This window comes from Lepidochelys kempii, chromosome 15, assembly GCF_965140285.1.
Source record: "Lepidochelys kempii isolate rLepKem1 chromosome 15, rLepKem1.hap1, whole genome shotgun sequence".
NCBI classification, from domain to species: domain Eukaryota; kingdom Metazoa; phylum Chordata; order Testudines; family Cheloniidae; genus Lepidochelys; species Lepidochelys kempii.
This window is the reverse complement of record NC_136394.1, coordinates 30,897,213-30,914,483: the sequence shown is the minus strand read 5'-3', so window position 1 is coordinate 30,914,483 and position 17,271 is coordinate 30,897,213. Positions and strand designations below refer to the sequence as shown.

The following is a 17,271-nucleotide window of genomic DNA, read 5'->3' as shown; positions in this document are numbered from 1 at the left end:
GGATGTATAAGTAGGGGCATTGCCAGCAGATTGAGGGACGTGATTGTTCCCCTCTCTTCGACACTGGTGACGCCTCATCTGGAGTACTGTGTCCAGTTTTGGGCACCACACTACAAGAAGGATGTGGAAAAATTGGAAAATGTCCAGCGGAGGGCAACAAAAATGATTAGGGGACTGGAACACTTGAGTTATGAGGAGAGGCTGAGGGAACTGGGATTGTTTTGTCTGCGGAAGAGAAGAATGAAGGGGGATTTGATAGCTGCTTTCAACTACCTGAAAGGGGGTTCCAAAGAGGATGGCTCTAGACTATTCTCAGTGGTGCAGATGACAGAACAAGAAGTAATGGTCTCAAGTTGCAGTGGGGGAGGTTTAGGTTGGATATTAGGAAAAACTTTTTCACTAGGAGGGTGGTGAAACACTGGAATGCGTTGCCTAGGGAGGTGGTGGAATCTCCTTCCTTAGAAGTTTTTAAGGTCAGGCTTGACAAAGCCCTGGCTGGGATGATTTAATTGGGAATTGGTCCTGCTTTGAGCAGGGGGTTGGACTAGATGACCTCCTGAGGTCCCTTCCAACCCTGATATTCTATGATTCTAAATGGAACTATGGTTGGAGCAAGCATCATTCCACTGACATCAGAGAGCTGAGCCTGGTCTGCCAGGGGTGAATCTGGCCTGCTAGCCCTGTTCATCACTGCAGAGCCCAGTGTTTGGCAGCCAGAAATCAGCTGCTGTACATGGTCCCTCCCTGGACTAGGTGGTCTGCTTACCAGAAGGCCGATATTTCAGTGGTTTCTCAGGAGCCTTTGGAGTTGGAAAGAGCATGGGGGGTTTGGGTGGGGTCCCAGGAAAGTACATTTTCATGGTATGGAGTCTGGGCTCCATGTTAGATTGTTTAGGGCCCCTGGAAAAGAACCTCCATGAATGTGGCGCACAGAAAAGTCCCCCTCTTTAAATGCCCCTTCTCCAGGCAAGCTGAGGGCTGCTTCCCACTTCTCCATTCGGATATGATAGAGAGGGGCCTGTTCCAGAACTTTATATCTGGACCCTCCCACGTCCCAGTGATGGGGCCATGTCTAAACCAAAGCCAGAAAGGGCCTCTTGTCCAGAGCCAGGACCGGGATGGGATACAGTGCCTGTATTTGCACCCAAACAGCTGGTCTTGCCTTTGTAATGGGCTTGAATTTAATTTCACAGACCGACTTGTTGCCTGTGTGTTTCGTTTTATTTTAAGCTGAGGTTCAGATTCCCACTTTCCCCAGGTGTCCCTGAAAAGCCTTATTCTTATTTCTCGGACAAGCTGAAAACACATTACCCAGCTCACACAGTGCAGGACTGGAAACAGGATTTAAAAATTGGGTATGACCAACAAAATGTGTCTTTCTTCTGGCAGTAAAACCTACTTCCTGTCTGGCTGGCATGCTGAGCATCCCATTCAGTGTCTTTGCTCTACTGTTACATACGTTTTTGACTCGGAGCTGGTCTTCCTCTATGTTCACACTGAGCAATGGCCGAACATAGCTCATCAGCTGCCACCACGGCCAGTCCTTCACCACGCGGAACACTGCCAGATTCTTCTGGATGCACCGAATGGCTAGGCGCTGAATCTGAAATTAGAGTATCAAAAACAATGGCACTCTTTCAACAATGACATCGGTCTCATTCCAGTATAGTGAGATATGAGCAAGAGTTCCAGATGAGTGTTAAAATGGAGCACTTCGCCAGAATCGAAACAGGGCACAGGACCGTGCCGCTTCCGGCAGAGACAAGGCCAAAGAGCTTGGTATTAAAGAAGATCTGAAGGATGTTACCAACTAACATCAATACGTGGCTTAGGGAATGGATTGTTCATTTTCCAGGCTGCACAGGACTGTGCTGCTTGACTTCCGAAAGTCAATACACATGGCCCTGAGCTGTGGTTTGACCCGCCTGTGCCTAGTTGCTCGGTTGCATTTGGCTTTGCAAGATTTAGCTTGAAAACTAGAATGTACAAATTAAAAATGAACCCTGCAAACTTTTTAAATACAATGAGCCGTGTGTCTGTGTGTGCATGCGTGTCGAGAGGCTGTTGTTAACGTTACACAAGACCCAGGAATTCTGAAATATAGGAGCCAGCATGGGATACCCTACTCACGCTAACCAGTACCTTATGCCAGGAGCTGCCCCACCAGTATCACTGGGGCTGCTCACGGTGCTATTCAACAGAAGTACAGGGGTCATAATATGGCCCATGATCAATGGGCAAACGTTTGTTCCATCTCCTATTCAATAGGATCATTTCAAGCTTTTCCAGATGTACCGACAACGTACTGCCTGGGGAAATGAGACCTCTCTCCTGCCCAGGGTGACCTAGGGCAACAAGAGAGAATACAGGAATGCCCAGCCCAGCCATGCAGCAGCAGATCCACGGGTCACCTCCGGCCCAGCTGGGTTCTCCCAAAGAGGTGGGCGACCCCTGCAGCATGGTTGAAGCAAAGGAGCACAGGAAGGCGGTTACCTTTAATCTCTTGAATTTCTGGCGGGAGAGGAAGCCCTTGCAAGCTGCCTGGAGCAGAATCATGTTCTGGGATATCAGCTTCTCCCGCTGCTTCTCCAGCCTGGAGACTATGCCTGGCTTCAGGAAAACCTGGGGGCAATGGATGGAAATCATTCACCGCCAGAAATGTGGCCTCTCACCAGCATTTGTCCAGAAGGAAATAAGAGCTTTTCTTTTAACTGTGGCTTAGTGACCACCACGCTAAAGCCAATAGGCCATATTCTGGCTTCTGATCCCCGCCCGCCAGCCTTCCTCTGAGATCTGCAGTTCCACACGTGTGTCTCCAGACTCTGTCCCTATGTCTGTAACAATTAATGGTCTATATACAGCGGGTGGGAAGAGTCCCCCTCTGTCCAGGGCTGGTGTGCCAGGGTACTGCCGTCATTGTCCCCCCAGCACAAAGGGAAAGGGCAGCAGTGAACCCCTCAGAGCTGAGCATGCTGTAGTCATGGTCATGTCCTGATGGCCCCTCAGGGCCCAGCAAATCCTCACCCCAGATGGATGCTGTTGGAGGGAAGCACAAGCTATGTTTTTTCAGTGACTAAGAATGAGCGCCCACTCCCACCCCACTTCAAGGCATTGTTCTTGCTCTCTCCAGACATAACATCTCCACCACTGTCACTAGGGCAGTGAACCTGCCCTCCCAACTCTGGTTGCGGGAGCCTTAATGGACCCCATTGTATTCAAACTTGCAGTTCACTCACCGTTTCTACTGTTTACACTGCCTTCTCTTTTACAGGTTCATGCCCTAACTCCTACTCAAAGCTGCATGGGGTTGAGACATTGACTATGGATCATTGGTCATTACCTGCTTTATGGGCAGATGACACTGGACTCTCTGTTGCAAAATGCATTTGCAATAGTGTATGCAGTAGCAATGGAAGCCACGTACCAAAGCAGGTCAGGAAGAAACAATGATGTCATTTACTTTACCTGAGCTTGTTACAAACATGCCTCAAACAATATAGATTGTGCTGATATATTTGTATTTTGAAAGATCAATAGAAGGCTAAATTCAGAGATCCTGTTCCACTCCTTAGTCAAGCAAAATGCTCAGTGCTTTGACCAATATGGTTTAAATATTCCATATTACCCTTTTTATATTGAAAACTAATTAAATTAAAATAAAACTGTATTTGTGAGCCTTATAATATAATTGAAATCTATATTTTAAAAGAACCAAAAGGGTATCAGAGAGCATTTCCAAGAACCCTGGCTTTCTTGAGATAATGCTATGATTGCTTCACCCCTATTTGATTTTCTCATTAATGGCTATATTAACTTCACAATCCAGTACAAAATCAATGTTCAGAGTGATGAAAATACGAACTCCTATATAACAAGATTTGACTGGTGTTGCTATCGTGCTTATTGATAAAATAAGAGGGGTTCACAGAAGAGATCATTGCAAATTATTGGATGCAGGACAAAAGAAGGTTATTCTTCTCCTGAGAATAATTCAATGAATTACATTTTTTCTCTACAGCATCCCTGAGATAGAGGCAGCAGTGTATATATAATTAATTTATCTCTGTGATTAGCTTTAAGTTTGAACGTGTTACTGTGGCAACTATTCATCTGGAAATGTCCTGCTTGTAGGATCTTAATGGCTTGATGTATAGTTCACATCAGGTAACATTGTCAGAAGTGACTGAGTGAGTTAGGAGCCTAAGTCTCATTGATTTCCATCGGGACTTAGACTCCTAGGTTTCAACATGGAAGCAAGAAAAATGTCTTTCACTGTATTAGGTTATTAGAGGATAAGTTCTGAATCTAAAGTGCTCCTGGTCACAAGCCTAGATTTTACACTGTTACGACACAAGGACTGTGGACAACATACCTGACTGTGTCCCACTGCTACACTTTTCTTTTCCAGATCAAGTACCTGGAAGAGCTCTTCTATTGCCTGTAGAGAAAGAGCACATTACGGACTGGACTGCTGAATTCATTGACCACAGAGACCTGGGTTTGACTTGAATTGAAACAACAGGGGATTGGCATATATTATACTCTTCAGGCCAAATCAGACCAGCGTTACCCTCCACTAAAATTGACAGAGAGCTGCCATTATAACAGGCCTACAGTGTCGTGCTGAGGGGAGGGGTGTGGCCAGATTAATGGTGTTAGTCTACAGGGTGCACGGTTTTGGTGCATAAGCACTAGAGGACAACCAGTGTCCCACATGAGAGATGCTGAGCACCCACAATTCCTTCTGAAATCTAGGGGTGCTTAGCTTCTTTTAGGGTTGCTCCCAAAGGTTGGGACCCCTCCTGCTCACCACAACGCGAACAGGTGTTTTGCCTTTGATTCAGGGGAGAGCAGAATCAACTCCGTAGTGCTTTGGGCCTGGAGACTGGTCCTTAGAAGCGAAGAGCGGAATGTTCCTGTCATAAATATAAAGGGAAGGGTAAACACCTTTAAATCCCTCCTGGCCAGAGGAAAAACCCTTTCACCTGTAAAGGGTTAAGAAACTAGGATAACCTTGCTGGCACCTGACCAAAATGACCAATGAGGAGACAAGATACTTTCAAAGCTGGATGGGGGAAGAAACAAAGGTTCTCTCTGTCTGTGTGTTGGTTTTTGCCAGGAACAGAAAAGAAATGGAGTCTTAGAACTTAATAAGTAATCTAGTTAGATATGCGTTATATTCTGTTTTGTTTAAATGGCTGATAAAATAAGCTGTGCTGAATGGAATGTATATTCCTGTTTTTGTATCTTTTTGTAACTTAAGGTTTTGCCTAGAGGGATTCTCTATATTTTGAATCCAATTACCCTGTAAAGTATTTACCATCCTGATTTTACAGAGGTGATTCTTTTACTTTTTCTTCAATTAAAATTCTTCTTTTAAGAACCTGATTGCTTTTTCATTGTTCTTAAGATCCAAGGGTTTGGGTCTGTGTTCACCGATGCAAATTGGTGAGGATTTTTATCAAGCCTTCCCCAGGAAAGGGGGTGTAGGGTTTGGGGAGGATTTTGGGGGGAAAGACGTTTCCAAGCGGGCTCTTTCCCTGTTATATATTTGTTAGACGGTTGGTGGTGGCAGCAATAAAGTCCAAGGGCAAAAGGTAAAATAGTTTGTACATTGGGGAAGTTTTAACCTAAGCTGGTAAAAATAAGCTTAGGGGGTTTTCATGCAGGTCCCCACATCTGTACCTTAGAGTTCAGAGTGGGGAAGGAACCTTGACAGTTCCCCATCAAAGTACAGCACAACTGTACATTAGAGAAAGCGAGACCCAGAACTACAGTCCACTCTAGCCCTGGGCGAATTGAAATGATTCCGTTAGACACACCCTGGCCCCACCATGCAAATATCAAAGAGGGAATTCTTCCTTAGGTCTCTGGCAAGGATGCATTTTAAACAACCTTTTATTTTAAAATTGAACCTGTCAGAAAAATAATTGTTAGTTCTTTGCATAAAAAAAAAAAAGAAAAAGAAAAAGAAAAAAGCCTGACGGTCTCACAGCAACTTTGCAGATGGATTTCATCCTCTCACCCCTGCTGGGCTTTGGCTTCACAGACTTGCAAAACATTTATTAAAAATATTTCCAAAGCAATGCAAGCAGAAATGACCCCAGTACTCAGTGCACCAGGAACATGCCCTTTCCTTTCTCATTACCTCTCAGCTCTGGCTATGCTGTGCAATCTCAACCATGCTGTTATTACTGCCTCTACAGTATAATGCATAAAACAATACATGTCCCTAGGGGTCCAGGGAAAAAATAAGCAGTTTGGTTTTAGGCATTTTTACTCCTCGTGTCTGCTCACATTACTTATTAATCACAAGGTACAAGAATGAGAAGAGCAGTAACTGAACTTATTTTAGGTTTAGGGCTTCCACTATGAAAATCATAATCACGGCTTGTTGGGGAACTTTTACAAACCCAAGCTAGTCTTATCAAAGAGAAGATGGTGTCTTATTACAGTTGAAATGTGTAGAAATTAATGCCATGCAAAGCTCGGTGGGCTGGATTTATGAGATTTCAGGAAAAGCTCCCTCCACCTCCCCTTTCCATTCAGTTTGGAGTTTAAACGAACCCCAAACATCAATGCAGAATGCAGCCCAAACAACTGAGGTTTGTAGGATTTCACCCCGAAACTCAACGGGTTTGATTTTCAGCTGGGATGACCAACCTGGGTTCCCAGTGACTTCAAATGGATTTGTGACTATTTCTAATAAACAGGGCCAAGTTTGCTCAGGCTCACATACGTTAACAAGTCCTGCAGTGAACCTAACTCACGATTTGGGTTTGTAACAAGCCCTCAACCCAGGAGGCTTCAGTGGTTTGGAATTTGGTTGTGAAAATGTAAATGGAATCCAGTAAGAACATGCTAGTAGTGTGTCTCGGGAGTTCTGCAAACACCCCAGTGACTGGGCACCCACAAGCCACTATTTCTGTTCTGCCTTCTGTGATGTGCAGTCAGGAGATGAAGGATGTATCTGAGTACTTTATACTTCTTTTTAGTCAGAAACCCTTTCCCTAAAAAGTGAAAGAAAGGCCCCCAACGCTGTTCACACAGGGCCATTGTAGATGGGCTTTCCTGGATCGTGTCTCTGAGTTCCTTTGACATGAAATGAGAATTGATAACTGATTCCACTTCCACTCCCCAGAGAGCAGAAAGACCAAAGCAAGTAAGGCGCCTCTGAAGCTGACTTCTGTAATAACGAGGCAAGGTAAGATGAGACCACTCAGCCACCTTGGAGGGAGAGAGCTATTTGAAAATATCAGGAGATGGAGCTCTGCACTGTCTTAAAAGGTGTCTTCAAGTTTTTGTTGTTTTCTGCAGTACAGAAAGGCTCCTTGACATGCTGGCAATTGAAAAATGTGACATATTCTTCAGAGAGAAAGCAGGAGGACTTTCAGAGGCTAGATTGACAGCTTTTAATTATAGTCTTTAGAAGAACTCTCCAAGGACACTTTCTCTTTGTTTACCAAAAGCCTACATATTTAGGAAGAGCTGCAGGGAGTCTGAGGAGACAGCTCCATATTTTTCACAAATCCCATAAAAGGAGGAGGATGGAGGATTTCCTGGATAGTGCAAATCAGAGCACCTCTCAATAATACCGATATTCACGTATTATCAAAAGCATGGAACTCAGATGCTCTGGTCTTTGAGTCAAGATAATAAACTAGTGAAAAACAAAGGGCCAAAAAACATAGTGCACATCCTGATGAGGATGAATATGATCTAAAAGAGGGGCTGCTTGAAAATCCCAGACCTCAAGGAGTTTTTACTATAAAACCGTCAGTAAAACAACGTTCCACATAAAACCTTCCCAGAATAGTCTCCTTCCTTGTTTAAATTCAGACATGCACCCCGCTGTCACTAGAAACACATCTGTATGAGAAATATTTAAAAGTCACAGCATTATATGTGACCTCTCTGGAATGCTCCATAGCCTTCTGGTATACAGAGCTGGCCAAACATAGCAGGGTTTAAAAGAGAACTAGATAAATTCATGGAGGTTAAGTCCATTAATGGCTATTAGCCAGGATGGGTAAGGAATGGTGTCCCTAGCCTCTGTTTGTCAGAGGGTGGAGATGGATAGCAGGAGAGAGATCACTAGATCATTACCTGTTAGGTTCACTCCCTCTGGGGCACCTGGCATTGGCCACTGTCGGTAGACAGGATACTGGGCTGAATGGACCTTTGGTCTGACCCAGTATGGCCGTTCTTATGTTCGTTAAAGACTGGTTGAAGACAAAACAACATCACTGAGAATCTGGTTCCCAAATTATAAAAAATACAAAAGTCACACCTTTGGCTCACTCCTTTTGAAATGCTCTGCAATCTGCAAGATCACAGACAAAGCCAAGGTTTCATCAGTTATTCATGAAAATGTCAAAAGCCCATAAAAATGGCTATTGATTTAATTTAGGCACGATTACAACTTTGTAAACTGAACTGAATCTGGCAGTAAAGTTATTTAAAAAGAACAAGAAGAGTAGAGAGGGAGTATAAAGGCTCAAGCAGCTGAGGGCCTCAGGAGTTCGGACCCAACACTGATGTGTAATGATTCTGTGGCTGCAGTCTCTCATTCATGTTGTGAGCAGAAGAGAGAATTGAAAGATCTGCCAGAGTGCTTGTTGGAGAACTACGAGAGAGGATTCCCAGATAAGCGACAGGGAGCCTAAACTTGTTATGCTGGGTGTATCTTGGGTGGAAATTGCTCTTTGTCTATAGATCTCTCCATATTTTATTCCAGTCTTCCAGGGTCTGATTGACAATGAAAATACTCCCATGGATTTCAGCGGACATGGGATCAGGGCCTGACTTGCATACACAGGACAAAACGTACCTTTCTTTTAGGAGCAGAAATGGTCCTTGAGTGATACAAGTGACCTTGAATTGAAACCACGAGCAGCAGAAAAACCTGCCAATGGACATGGGAACCAAAGAACACACCGAGGTCAAAGGTCGATCCGAACTGCTAAATTTCCTTGAGGCACCACCAGACGTCAATAAAATTTGTGCTGCTGAGTCACGTAGGTGATTTTGAAAATCCCACCAACATCCATGAATACATCACTAGTTAATCCTAACACCTTTCCTGCAGGTACTTGCACCGCTGAACTGCTCAGTATTTCAAAGAGCTTTCACAGTTGTTACAGACATAAAAGCCTGGTTAATTCTCAGTGATGCCCTTTGCCTTCAGTCATAACGTATCCTGTATTTTCAATACCTCTTCTCTAACACAGCTGGCAAAAAATATTATCTTGCATCACTGACGGTTTCATATCAGTACTTAACTGACACTTCTTCTGAGGCCCTGCAGATTTATGTGGGACTCCTATGTGTGCCATCATTTTTCATTCACGTATAAAAATGAGAGCATCTTACCGACCTAGCGTGTATGTGAGTGTGCACACGGCCTGTATGTGTGTGAGATCCTATCTTTGTTAAGGCAATGTGTCAAAGTCTAACAAATCCATTCCAGCATGGTGTTTTGTTGAAATCTGCATTGCTTTGATCTATCTGTATGGAGTTCTGTGAAGAGCTAAGCAGATTTGCCCATGAAAGTCTGACATAAGCTTTCTGGGCAATGTCAGACCCACTATGTAATGCAATTAGATACCATATTATTCATTTCTGAGGATGCAACAACGCAAATTTCCATGAGGAGCCAGGATGTATAAAATCTAAGAGAAAAGCAAGAGGGCACGTTTTCTTTGGTGCTAGTTTCTGAATGTTCCGGGGGATTCTCTGAAGTACACATCCTTGCTTCCTCTTCCTCCTTAAGCCCATTCTTAAACTGAATGAGACAACACTGAAACATGGCTACAAGATATCTGACTGAGGTCAGGCATGGAGACCAGGGCATGCTCAGCAAATGCAACCTCCTTCCATTCCAAGCTGTTGGGGCTGGGAAGTGTGGGGGCGGGAGAGACTTTGTGTTTAGTGGTACACTCACAAGTGAGTTTTAAATGCGTAAGTGATTATTAACTGTGGCCAAGCGTGAGAGTCAGAGTGTCTAAGACTGTCAGCGCTTTGAGCCAGGGACTGTCTTGTCTTCTGTGTCTGTACAGCACCTGGGACCCAGCCTGGGCAACTCTTCTAGGAGCTGCTGTAAAACAAATACATACAGAACTAATAACAATAACAGTGAGGGACTGAGGCTGCCGGGGGGGACTGCACCTGGGAATCAATAACCTAGAGCTGAGTGAATACTGTACTATGGGTAGAGCTGGGCAAAGTTTTTGTACAAAACATGTTTTCAGAGAAAAACGCAGATTCGGTGACCCCCCAATGTTCTGCAAATTTGCGTTGGTTCACTTAATTGTTTCCGTAAATATAAATTTAAAAAATCAAAATGATTTTTTGGTTCAAACTGTCCATATTTAAAAAACAATACACATGATTCAAAACGCTCAAAACCCAACCAAAATGTTAAATTCAACCCAAAACAGTTTTTTTAAAATTTCAACACAACATTTTCCCCCCAATTCTTTGGAATTGCCAATGCAATTCGACTATTTGCCAAGCTCTAGTTACTGCATGGTGGGAATGGTTTAGAGATGGAATCAGAATACACATTTCTATTGCAAAGGCCCAATGCTGCGCTCCCTGAATCAACAATAAAACTCCCATTAACTTCAGTTCGTGAAGGATTGGGTCCTACAGAGAGAGAGAGAGAGAGAGAGAGAGAGAGAGAGAGTGTGTGCGTGTGCGTACACTGAACTCAAGACTCAAGAATAAAGAATAAAGAAAAACATCTCTTCTGCTTCAGTGGCTCAGTTAATGGAACTAATTGCAGCTTAATGCAGACTTCCTATAACACAGTGTTATTACAGCCAGCACTAGGGAGGATGAATTTTTCCAATCCCCGGCTTACGCTCTGCTGACTCATCAGCCTCTGTCTTCTTACAGCATTTAATAACAATATTGACCATTTCCAGCCGTCAAACTTGTCTGATAAAATCCTGAGGTCTGAACTGACTTTGCAGACTGACAGTTTGCACAACAGAGCACATGGCTGTGTATAATTTATCTCCTATCGGCCTTTCCAGACTTTGAATATTTATCAGCTTTTTCATAACAAGTTACATTCCCTCGCCCCCCATTTTCACTCAAAATCTATGTGGGAGCAAATGAAACCTGAAAGCAAATAAACCAGTAGGTTTTATTCATGAGCATCCTTCTCCTTTCATACCTCTTAAGGGAAGGGAAAGAGTTGGTTGGAACTGGGATTTTCATAGGCTCCTAAGACAGTTTGGCTCCAACCGCCACAGAATTTTAATGGGCTTTGGGCACATCCTTGGAAATCCCCATCCTCAGCTGATAAGCCACTCTGGTTATACAGAGAGCAGCAGCTTCACTTTTCTGCTGTGTTTATTGCACGTGGCAACAGGCTGACCTTGTTTTATCATTTTCCATCAGATCAGACCCCAGCCTCATCCCGTAACACTTCTAAAACTGATGAACCCCACGAGAAGTGTTTTGGTGAAGTCTGGGCTACGCAAAAGGCAAGTGTGTGACTGACATGTCCATTAATGAGAACAAATGGAGAGAGACGTTGATGATTAAATTATCCACCTTCCCTTCTATAAACGCTATCTTATTTTCTTCTGAGACACCCACAGCTGGAGGGAATCCATGGGTGATTTCTCCTTCTGTGTTGGGTGAAGGCAGAGGGAAAGGGTGCCAGTCACAGTGGCCAGGCCCAATCACTGCAGGGAGAATGGGAATCTGCGGTGATTTGTCACAATGCTAAAGAGACAGGCGGTGCTACCATCAGTCAATACAACACTCCGGCACAGGCCAGGCTGGGGAGGTGGATGGAGGAAGCATCACCTCGATGAAGCTTATGCCACTGTAGTTTTATGGCTCTCTCAATACAATCTCGGAGGCAGTTGTGGGTCTCTTCACAGGCTGCTCTTTGGCTGAGGGCTAACAAAACAAGTCCCTCTGCACTCAGGGGTTCCCTGACAGTGACCCTTTAAGCTTATTTCTGGCAGACAAACTGGGAGCTTTGGTCTACCCCCTCTGCCCGCTCCATGCTGAGGCTGTTTGCTGAAACTGGTGCAGAAAGCAAGCTGAGACCATCCAGCCACCCACCCACCCACCCACTTCTCCTTCCACAGAGCATATGGAACTTGCTGTACAAAATAAAGTTACACTGTAATGTAAGGAGATTTCAGCCCAGACCACTGCAGAATAGGGCACCGGCCAGCCCCCCATAAGCAGGACTTTTAAATCAGTTAACACTGCTCGCTGGTATTTAAGGAGGAACAAAGCAAGTTACATTTCCAAGTTGGTTTCTCCAAGGCCTCTCCACTGTGCAATAACAGGGCAAATGCTGATAGCATGACCAGTACTCAGATTGTCTACTGCATTTGTGAAAACCCAGTTCTAGTGAGGAGAAGCACTAGGACTAGCCAGCAGCCTTGCTGCTGTTCCAGTCAGGTTCAGACAGATGCTAAAGTACCCAGGTCACTACAACCTCATTAACAAAAGGGAAGGATGAAGCCAAGAAGAATGGAGAGCTGCCCTCCACAAGCCAGAGAGGGCAATTTAATCCCCATCTCTGCACTGCGCCATGTGAAACATGCCAGAGTGTTGCACGGAGTATCTAGATTTCAGTACACGAAAGCAGCATGAACTCAGGTGCTCTTCTCCCCGTGATTAATCCTCAGCTGAGAACTACAGGGGGAAATTAGAACGTCTCAGGCTTCTGAGATGAATACTCTGGCTGAATCAATGGCTGGCTAAGAGGAAGCTAGCAGATGAATCTCGGTTCCTTCGCTACTGTGCCCATTGTTTATCAAAATCAGCCCCACCCCAGTAAGCCATCACCAGCCCATATGCAGCCTCCACAAGTTTTGCTTCGAATACTGGGCTCTGACAGGTCATTGCCTGTACAACACATGGGCTGGCTCTGCAGATCCATGGGTCTGTCACTTCACTCGCAGTGTTGCCAGCTCTTGTGACTTTATAGTCAGTCTTGCTGTATTTGGTGTTTTCTTAAAGCCACAGCTCCTGCAGTCAAGTCCTTACTTGAGAATCTCAGCTTTCATCTGTGTAATAAAAGCAAGCTCCCAGCCCTGGTGGCTGGAGAGAGAAGACTGAACACTTTTGTGAGTTCAAGCTGAAAGGCTCAGAAGCCAGGAGAGAAATAACAAGAACCCCAAATTGACTCTTTTTTCCACCTTGTGATGGAATGCTTGCAGCTGGGAACACTGCATGAGAATGGATCTGGCTGCGGGTCATTCCCTCCCCAGCAACTTACTGTGGGCAATCCACACACCTTATTCTCATCTGGTATTTCATATGCTGACGTGTATTTCTTCATCACTGGCTGAGCCAGCACCTGGAAGCGGCGTCGGAACTGAGTCAGCACCATGCGATCCATGTAACCTGGGAGAGACAGAGAGGAGATAGGGTACAGATTTCAGAGGGGGGTGCTGCACGTTAGCTAATCAGTGAATCAGAATGGGGGCGATTCCATCGATCTCTACAGAAAACAAAAAGCTGGGAGCAAATTCTCTTCCACCTGGGGTGACGGGCTGTGCTGGGGTGGCTGGTGGAGAATAACACAACTTTCTTTCTGTTTTACAGAAAGCCTTCCAAAAAGCAGAGAGAGGGGAGAGTGCAAGGGAGAACATGCTAGTGCAAGGGACTGAAATGGTAAGAGAGAAAACAAGGCCTGGAGATACTCCCCATGAAGCAAGTCTGGGTGACAAGAAGGGCCATGGGCTTGTAAGCATATTATGCTACCTCATCACCACGACCTGTCAATGGAGTGACAGCCAGGGTTGCTCACCTTCTATCTACAGATGCATAGACCTTATTGTCCATTTTAAAAGGTAGCAACAACCTTACTGCCAGCTACTAAAGAGACCTTTATGGCCCCCATCGCTGGGGCATCTCAGCACCTCACAATCAAGTGGTGAGGTGGGAAAGTGTGATGCTTATCCCCCTTTTACAGATGGGAAATTGAGGCACAGAGAATATAAGTGGTTTTCCCAGAGTCACAGAGGAAGCCTTTGGCAGAGCAGGGAAATAGCCCTGGGTCTCCTGAGTGCCAGGTCAGTGCCCTAAACACTGGGTCATCCTTTCTCCTTAGTGCACAGAAGCCAGAGCCCCGGAAAGGAAGGCTGGCCATTTGGTTAATGTTCTGCACTGGGACTCAGGAGATTCTGAGCTCTGCCACAATTGATCTGCCCACAGACAAGTCACTGACTCTCTCTGTGCCTCCGGCCCGCCATGCATTAGGTAGGAACTGATCAGAGCTTCTTTCTCTCCCTTATTTTGTCAGTCTCGTCTGTTTGACTGTAAGCTCACAGGACCAGGGACTGTCTCCTTCTACAACACCAAGCACAACAGGTGTCATGTGGGACCTCTAGGGAGTATCGTAATACAAACCATCTTCACCCCGCCAAATCTCCACTCCACGGCTGTGCTAACACGATGAGGTGCCAATTTAAAATACATGCCAAAGCTTTTCGCTGCGCCGTATTGGCCGAGAGAGAGAGAGAGAGTAACAGAGTCCCAGCTCCTGATCTGAAACGGACTGTCACCCAGCAGGTCAGCCTGCCATCTCAGCTAGAAATATTTCCCTGTGGCAGCTCCCGGCTCATTCTGCTTGGTGTCAAAGAGAGCAAAACAGTAATCAATAAGGCACCAAAATAGGAATAATTTCTCTTTGTTCCTGATTGTACCAAATGCTCACGCTCGCTCTCACAAGTGCTTTCGAATCCAGTTATATTTATTATTAACAAGCAGGAGAGAGGTATCCGCACAGCTTGCAGAGCCAGGATTTATTCGGCATCAGAAACTCTCCACCTAGCCCAATAATTCTAACAAACACGTACCCGGAGCAGTGAAAAATATCCTTCAAATAGTCTCTGCGTTCTGCTGTCCACACCTCTGTCGCTAAAGACACTGCAGTGGTTTGGAAGTCAATAACACTGCCTGGCTCGTGGGAAGAGACGATTATAAGGATGATTATCCCTGGACACCTCAAGTCTAGACCACTGCGAGGTTCCCCACCTGTGCCCAGCTCTCAAGGCCATGCACAAACTACATCTAACGCAGCACGTGCCCCCCACCTTGTGGGCACAGCAGGGCACCAAGAACATAGACAGTCTATGCTCTGTACTCTCCACTGCAAGCCGTTTCATTGCCAGGGGAAACTCTACAATGCACTAAATAGCCTGGGCCCCCCGCTGTCCCTGCCCCTTTAGCCTCCACCATGGCGACTGCTCTTGGAAGGGACACTTGCTGGATAACTCTAGCATGAGTCACAAGAAGCAGGGAACTCACTCAGAAACAGTTACTTGCCCCTGGAATCCAGCCCCACTGGAAGCCAGTCCAGGCACATTCTAGGGGAGACGAAAGATGCATCCAGATAAATAGAACAGTCACCAGAACTGAGTGGAAGTTGGTCTCAGCACTATGCAGCCTCAGAACTGGGACAATCTACACAGACCTCAGCTCTTTAGCGGCTCCCCTTGGCACAACTGCCTAGTGTTGTGGGGGAAAATGTTTGCAAGCCTTCTAGGTTGCAGTTCTTGCAGGCATTGGCTGGGGCACTCCATTACTGCAGAGACAAGGGAGTGCCGGTTTTGACGTGTGGATGGAATTGACAGTTTTTGTGCCTTGGTTCTGACTGTTTAAATGACAGGAGATCCAAGTCAGAGATATCCAATTTTTAAAGTAAAAGTTCAATAAGGAGAGCTCTGCTCAGCAGGAGAATCTGAACAGGCAGGGCCTGGCCTGATTTACTTTCCCCTCTGACACATCTGTGTTGCCAATTGCTCAGCTGGGAGCATGTCATGTTCATCCATCTCAGCGGGGGAATAAGGGAGAAGTAGCCATTAGGACTGACGAGGTTATGGACAGTTCAGCGGGCACAGCTCCATGACTGTAAACTGGCAGAGGGGACTGCCGTTCCGGAGTAGGCAGCACTGCTGTCAGGGGGTGGAGAGGTCCTGAAGAACCTCAGCCTGTGGTGAAGGAGCTAGAAACCAGGATAAATCCACCTCCTTCCCATGGCCAAAGCAAAGACAAGTGGGTAATCACTGCACTCTGACCGACAAAGACAGGACCTGCTGAGAAGTGGCTAATCAGGAGGAGTGAGGAAGTTAGTAGTTTAGCAGCCCTCCACGTATTAGTAACTGCAAACTTGAACTGCTTTGGAGGACAGCGGCTAAGGGAGGGTGGGACGAGTACATGCTTAAAAACTATCGCACAGCGGAGGCTTGCCATACCGATCCTGTACAGGCGTAATGCATCTAATAGCTGGGCCCCAGACAACTGAACTCTCAGAGTTGGTACGTCCAAAGTCAGCCCTCCTTCTCCTGTGACGCAGGGCTGGGAGGGCTTCCCTTCTGCTCCCACTCTTGGAACAAGACAATGGACAAAGTGTATCTGGGATCGTTTTACCAGATTTGTGAGAGCATCCTGCGGTATAAATAAAAGATGAATTAGATACGTCTGAGTTGGGGATTGAAGTAACAGAAGAACAGGAATTCCCTTTCCACCTCTTGATGGGCTTTTCAGCCACATACAAGGAGTTTCTTCAAATAACTAGGAAACAGAAACTGAACTAGCCAGTGGAGAAAAATAGTAGCAAATCAGTGTCACTGTTTGACTGACCTGTCAGCTGCATGAGGCAGGAGCTGTCAGTTATGGTGTTTGTACAATGCCAGTTCAATAGAGACAAGGAGCCAGCCAGAGCGTCAGGAGACTATCACGATATAAGGAGCAATGGGCTCTATGTTATAAAGGCACTTTGACCCACCCCTTACGATACGTGAGGGTATCAAGACAGCTCTGTTACTCACCATCTGAAGTTTGATCTGAGCACACACAGACTTCTTCTTCACAGCTGCAAAGCTGCTGGTGAAGGTCTTCCTCACACAACCAGTACGCTGCAAAGCTTGCTGGGAATTTCCCTCCAGACCTGCCACTGATCGGCAAATCAGGGGCATTTTGGACCGAAGCAGAAACAGCTTCTTCAGAGCATCTCTGTCAGAAATGAAACAGTGAAATAAATCAGCTATTGTCACAAATGGGCTGATTGATAAGATCACAGAGATGCCATCATAATGGCCCAAAGGTGAATGGAAAACCTTTTCCTTTCAACTTACTGCAAAACGGAATAAAAACCGTGACTGTGCTCTGGATAGTACATCGCTAAGGGAAGTGTTTGAATACTGTAGCTTCCTTAGCCATGGGGAAGCTGCCACATTGCGCCATTCTGAAATTCAGTATTTCCTGGAATGACGTGCCAAGAAC

The 17,271-nt window shown here is 45.6% G+C and overlaps 1 protein-coding gene and 1 long non-coding RNA gene across 3 annotated transcripts in view; one reads left to right on the top strand and one right to left on the bottom strand.

Annotated features, from left to right (window-relative positions):
- Nucleotides 1-5,335, top strand: part of LOC140898569 (uncharacterized) — a 39,022-nt gene extending 33,687 nt beyond the window's left edge. The window contains exons 2-3 of the long non-coding RNA XR_012155024.2: nucleotides 3,272-3,432; nucleotides 4,409-5,335. This is a non-coding gene — a long non-coding RNA (uncharacterized LOC140898569). The remainder of the gene's footprint in view (nucleotides 1-3,271; nucleotides 3,433-4,408) is intronic.
- The window catches only part of MYO18B (myosin XVIIIB), a 196,038-nt gene that overhangs the window by 100,555 nt on the left and 78,212 nt on the right, over nucleotides 1-17,271 (bottom strand). For both annotated transcript variants that reach the window (XM_073312543.2, XM_073312541.2), the window contains 6 exons: nucleotides 16,818-17,001; nucleotides 16,242-16,434; nucleotides 13,277-13,386; nucleotides 4,373-4,438; nucleotides 2,494-2,622; nucleotides 1,460-1,603 (listed from right to left, as the gene is read on the bottom strand). In XM_073312543.2, coding sequence (XP_073168644.2) covers nucleotides 1,460-1,603; nucleotides 2,494-2,622; nucleotides 4,373-4,438; nucleotides 13,277-13,386; nucleotides 16,242-16,434; nucleotides 16,818-17,001 — 826 coding nt within the window. The remainder of the gene's footprint in view (nucleotides 1-1,459; nucleotides 1,604-2,493; nucleotides 2,623-4,372; nucleotides 4,439-13,276; nucleotides 13,387-16,241; nucleotides 16,435-16,817; nucleotides 17,002-17,271) is intronic.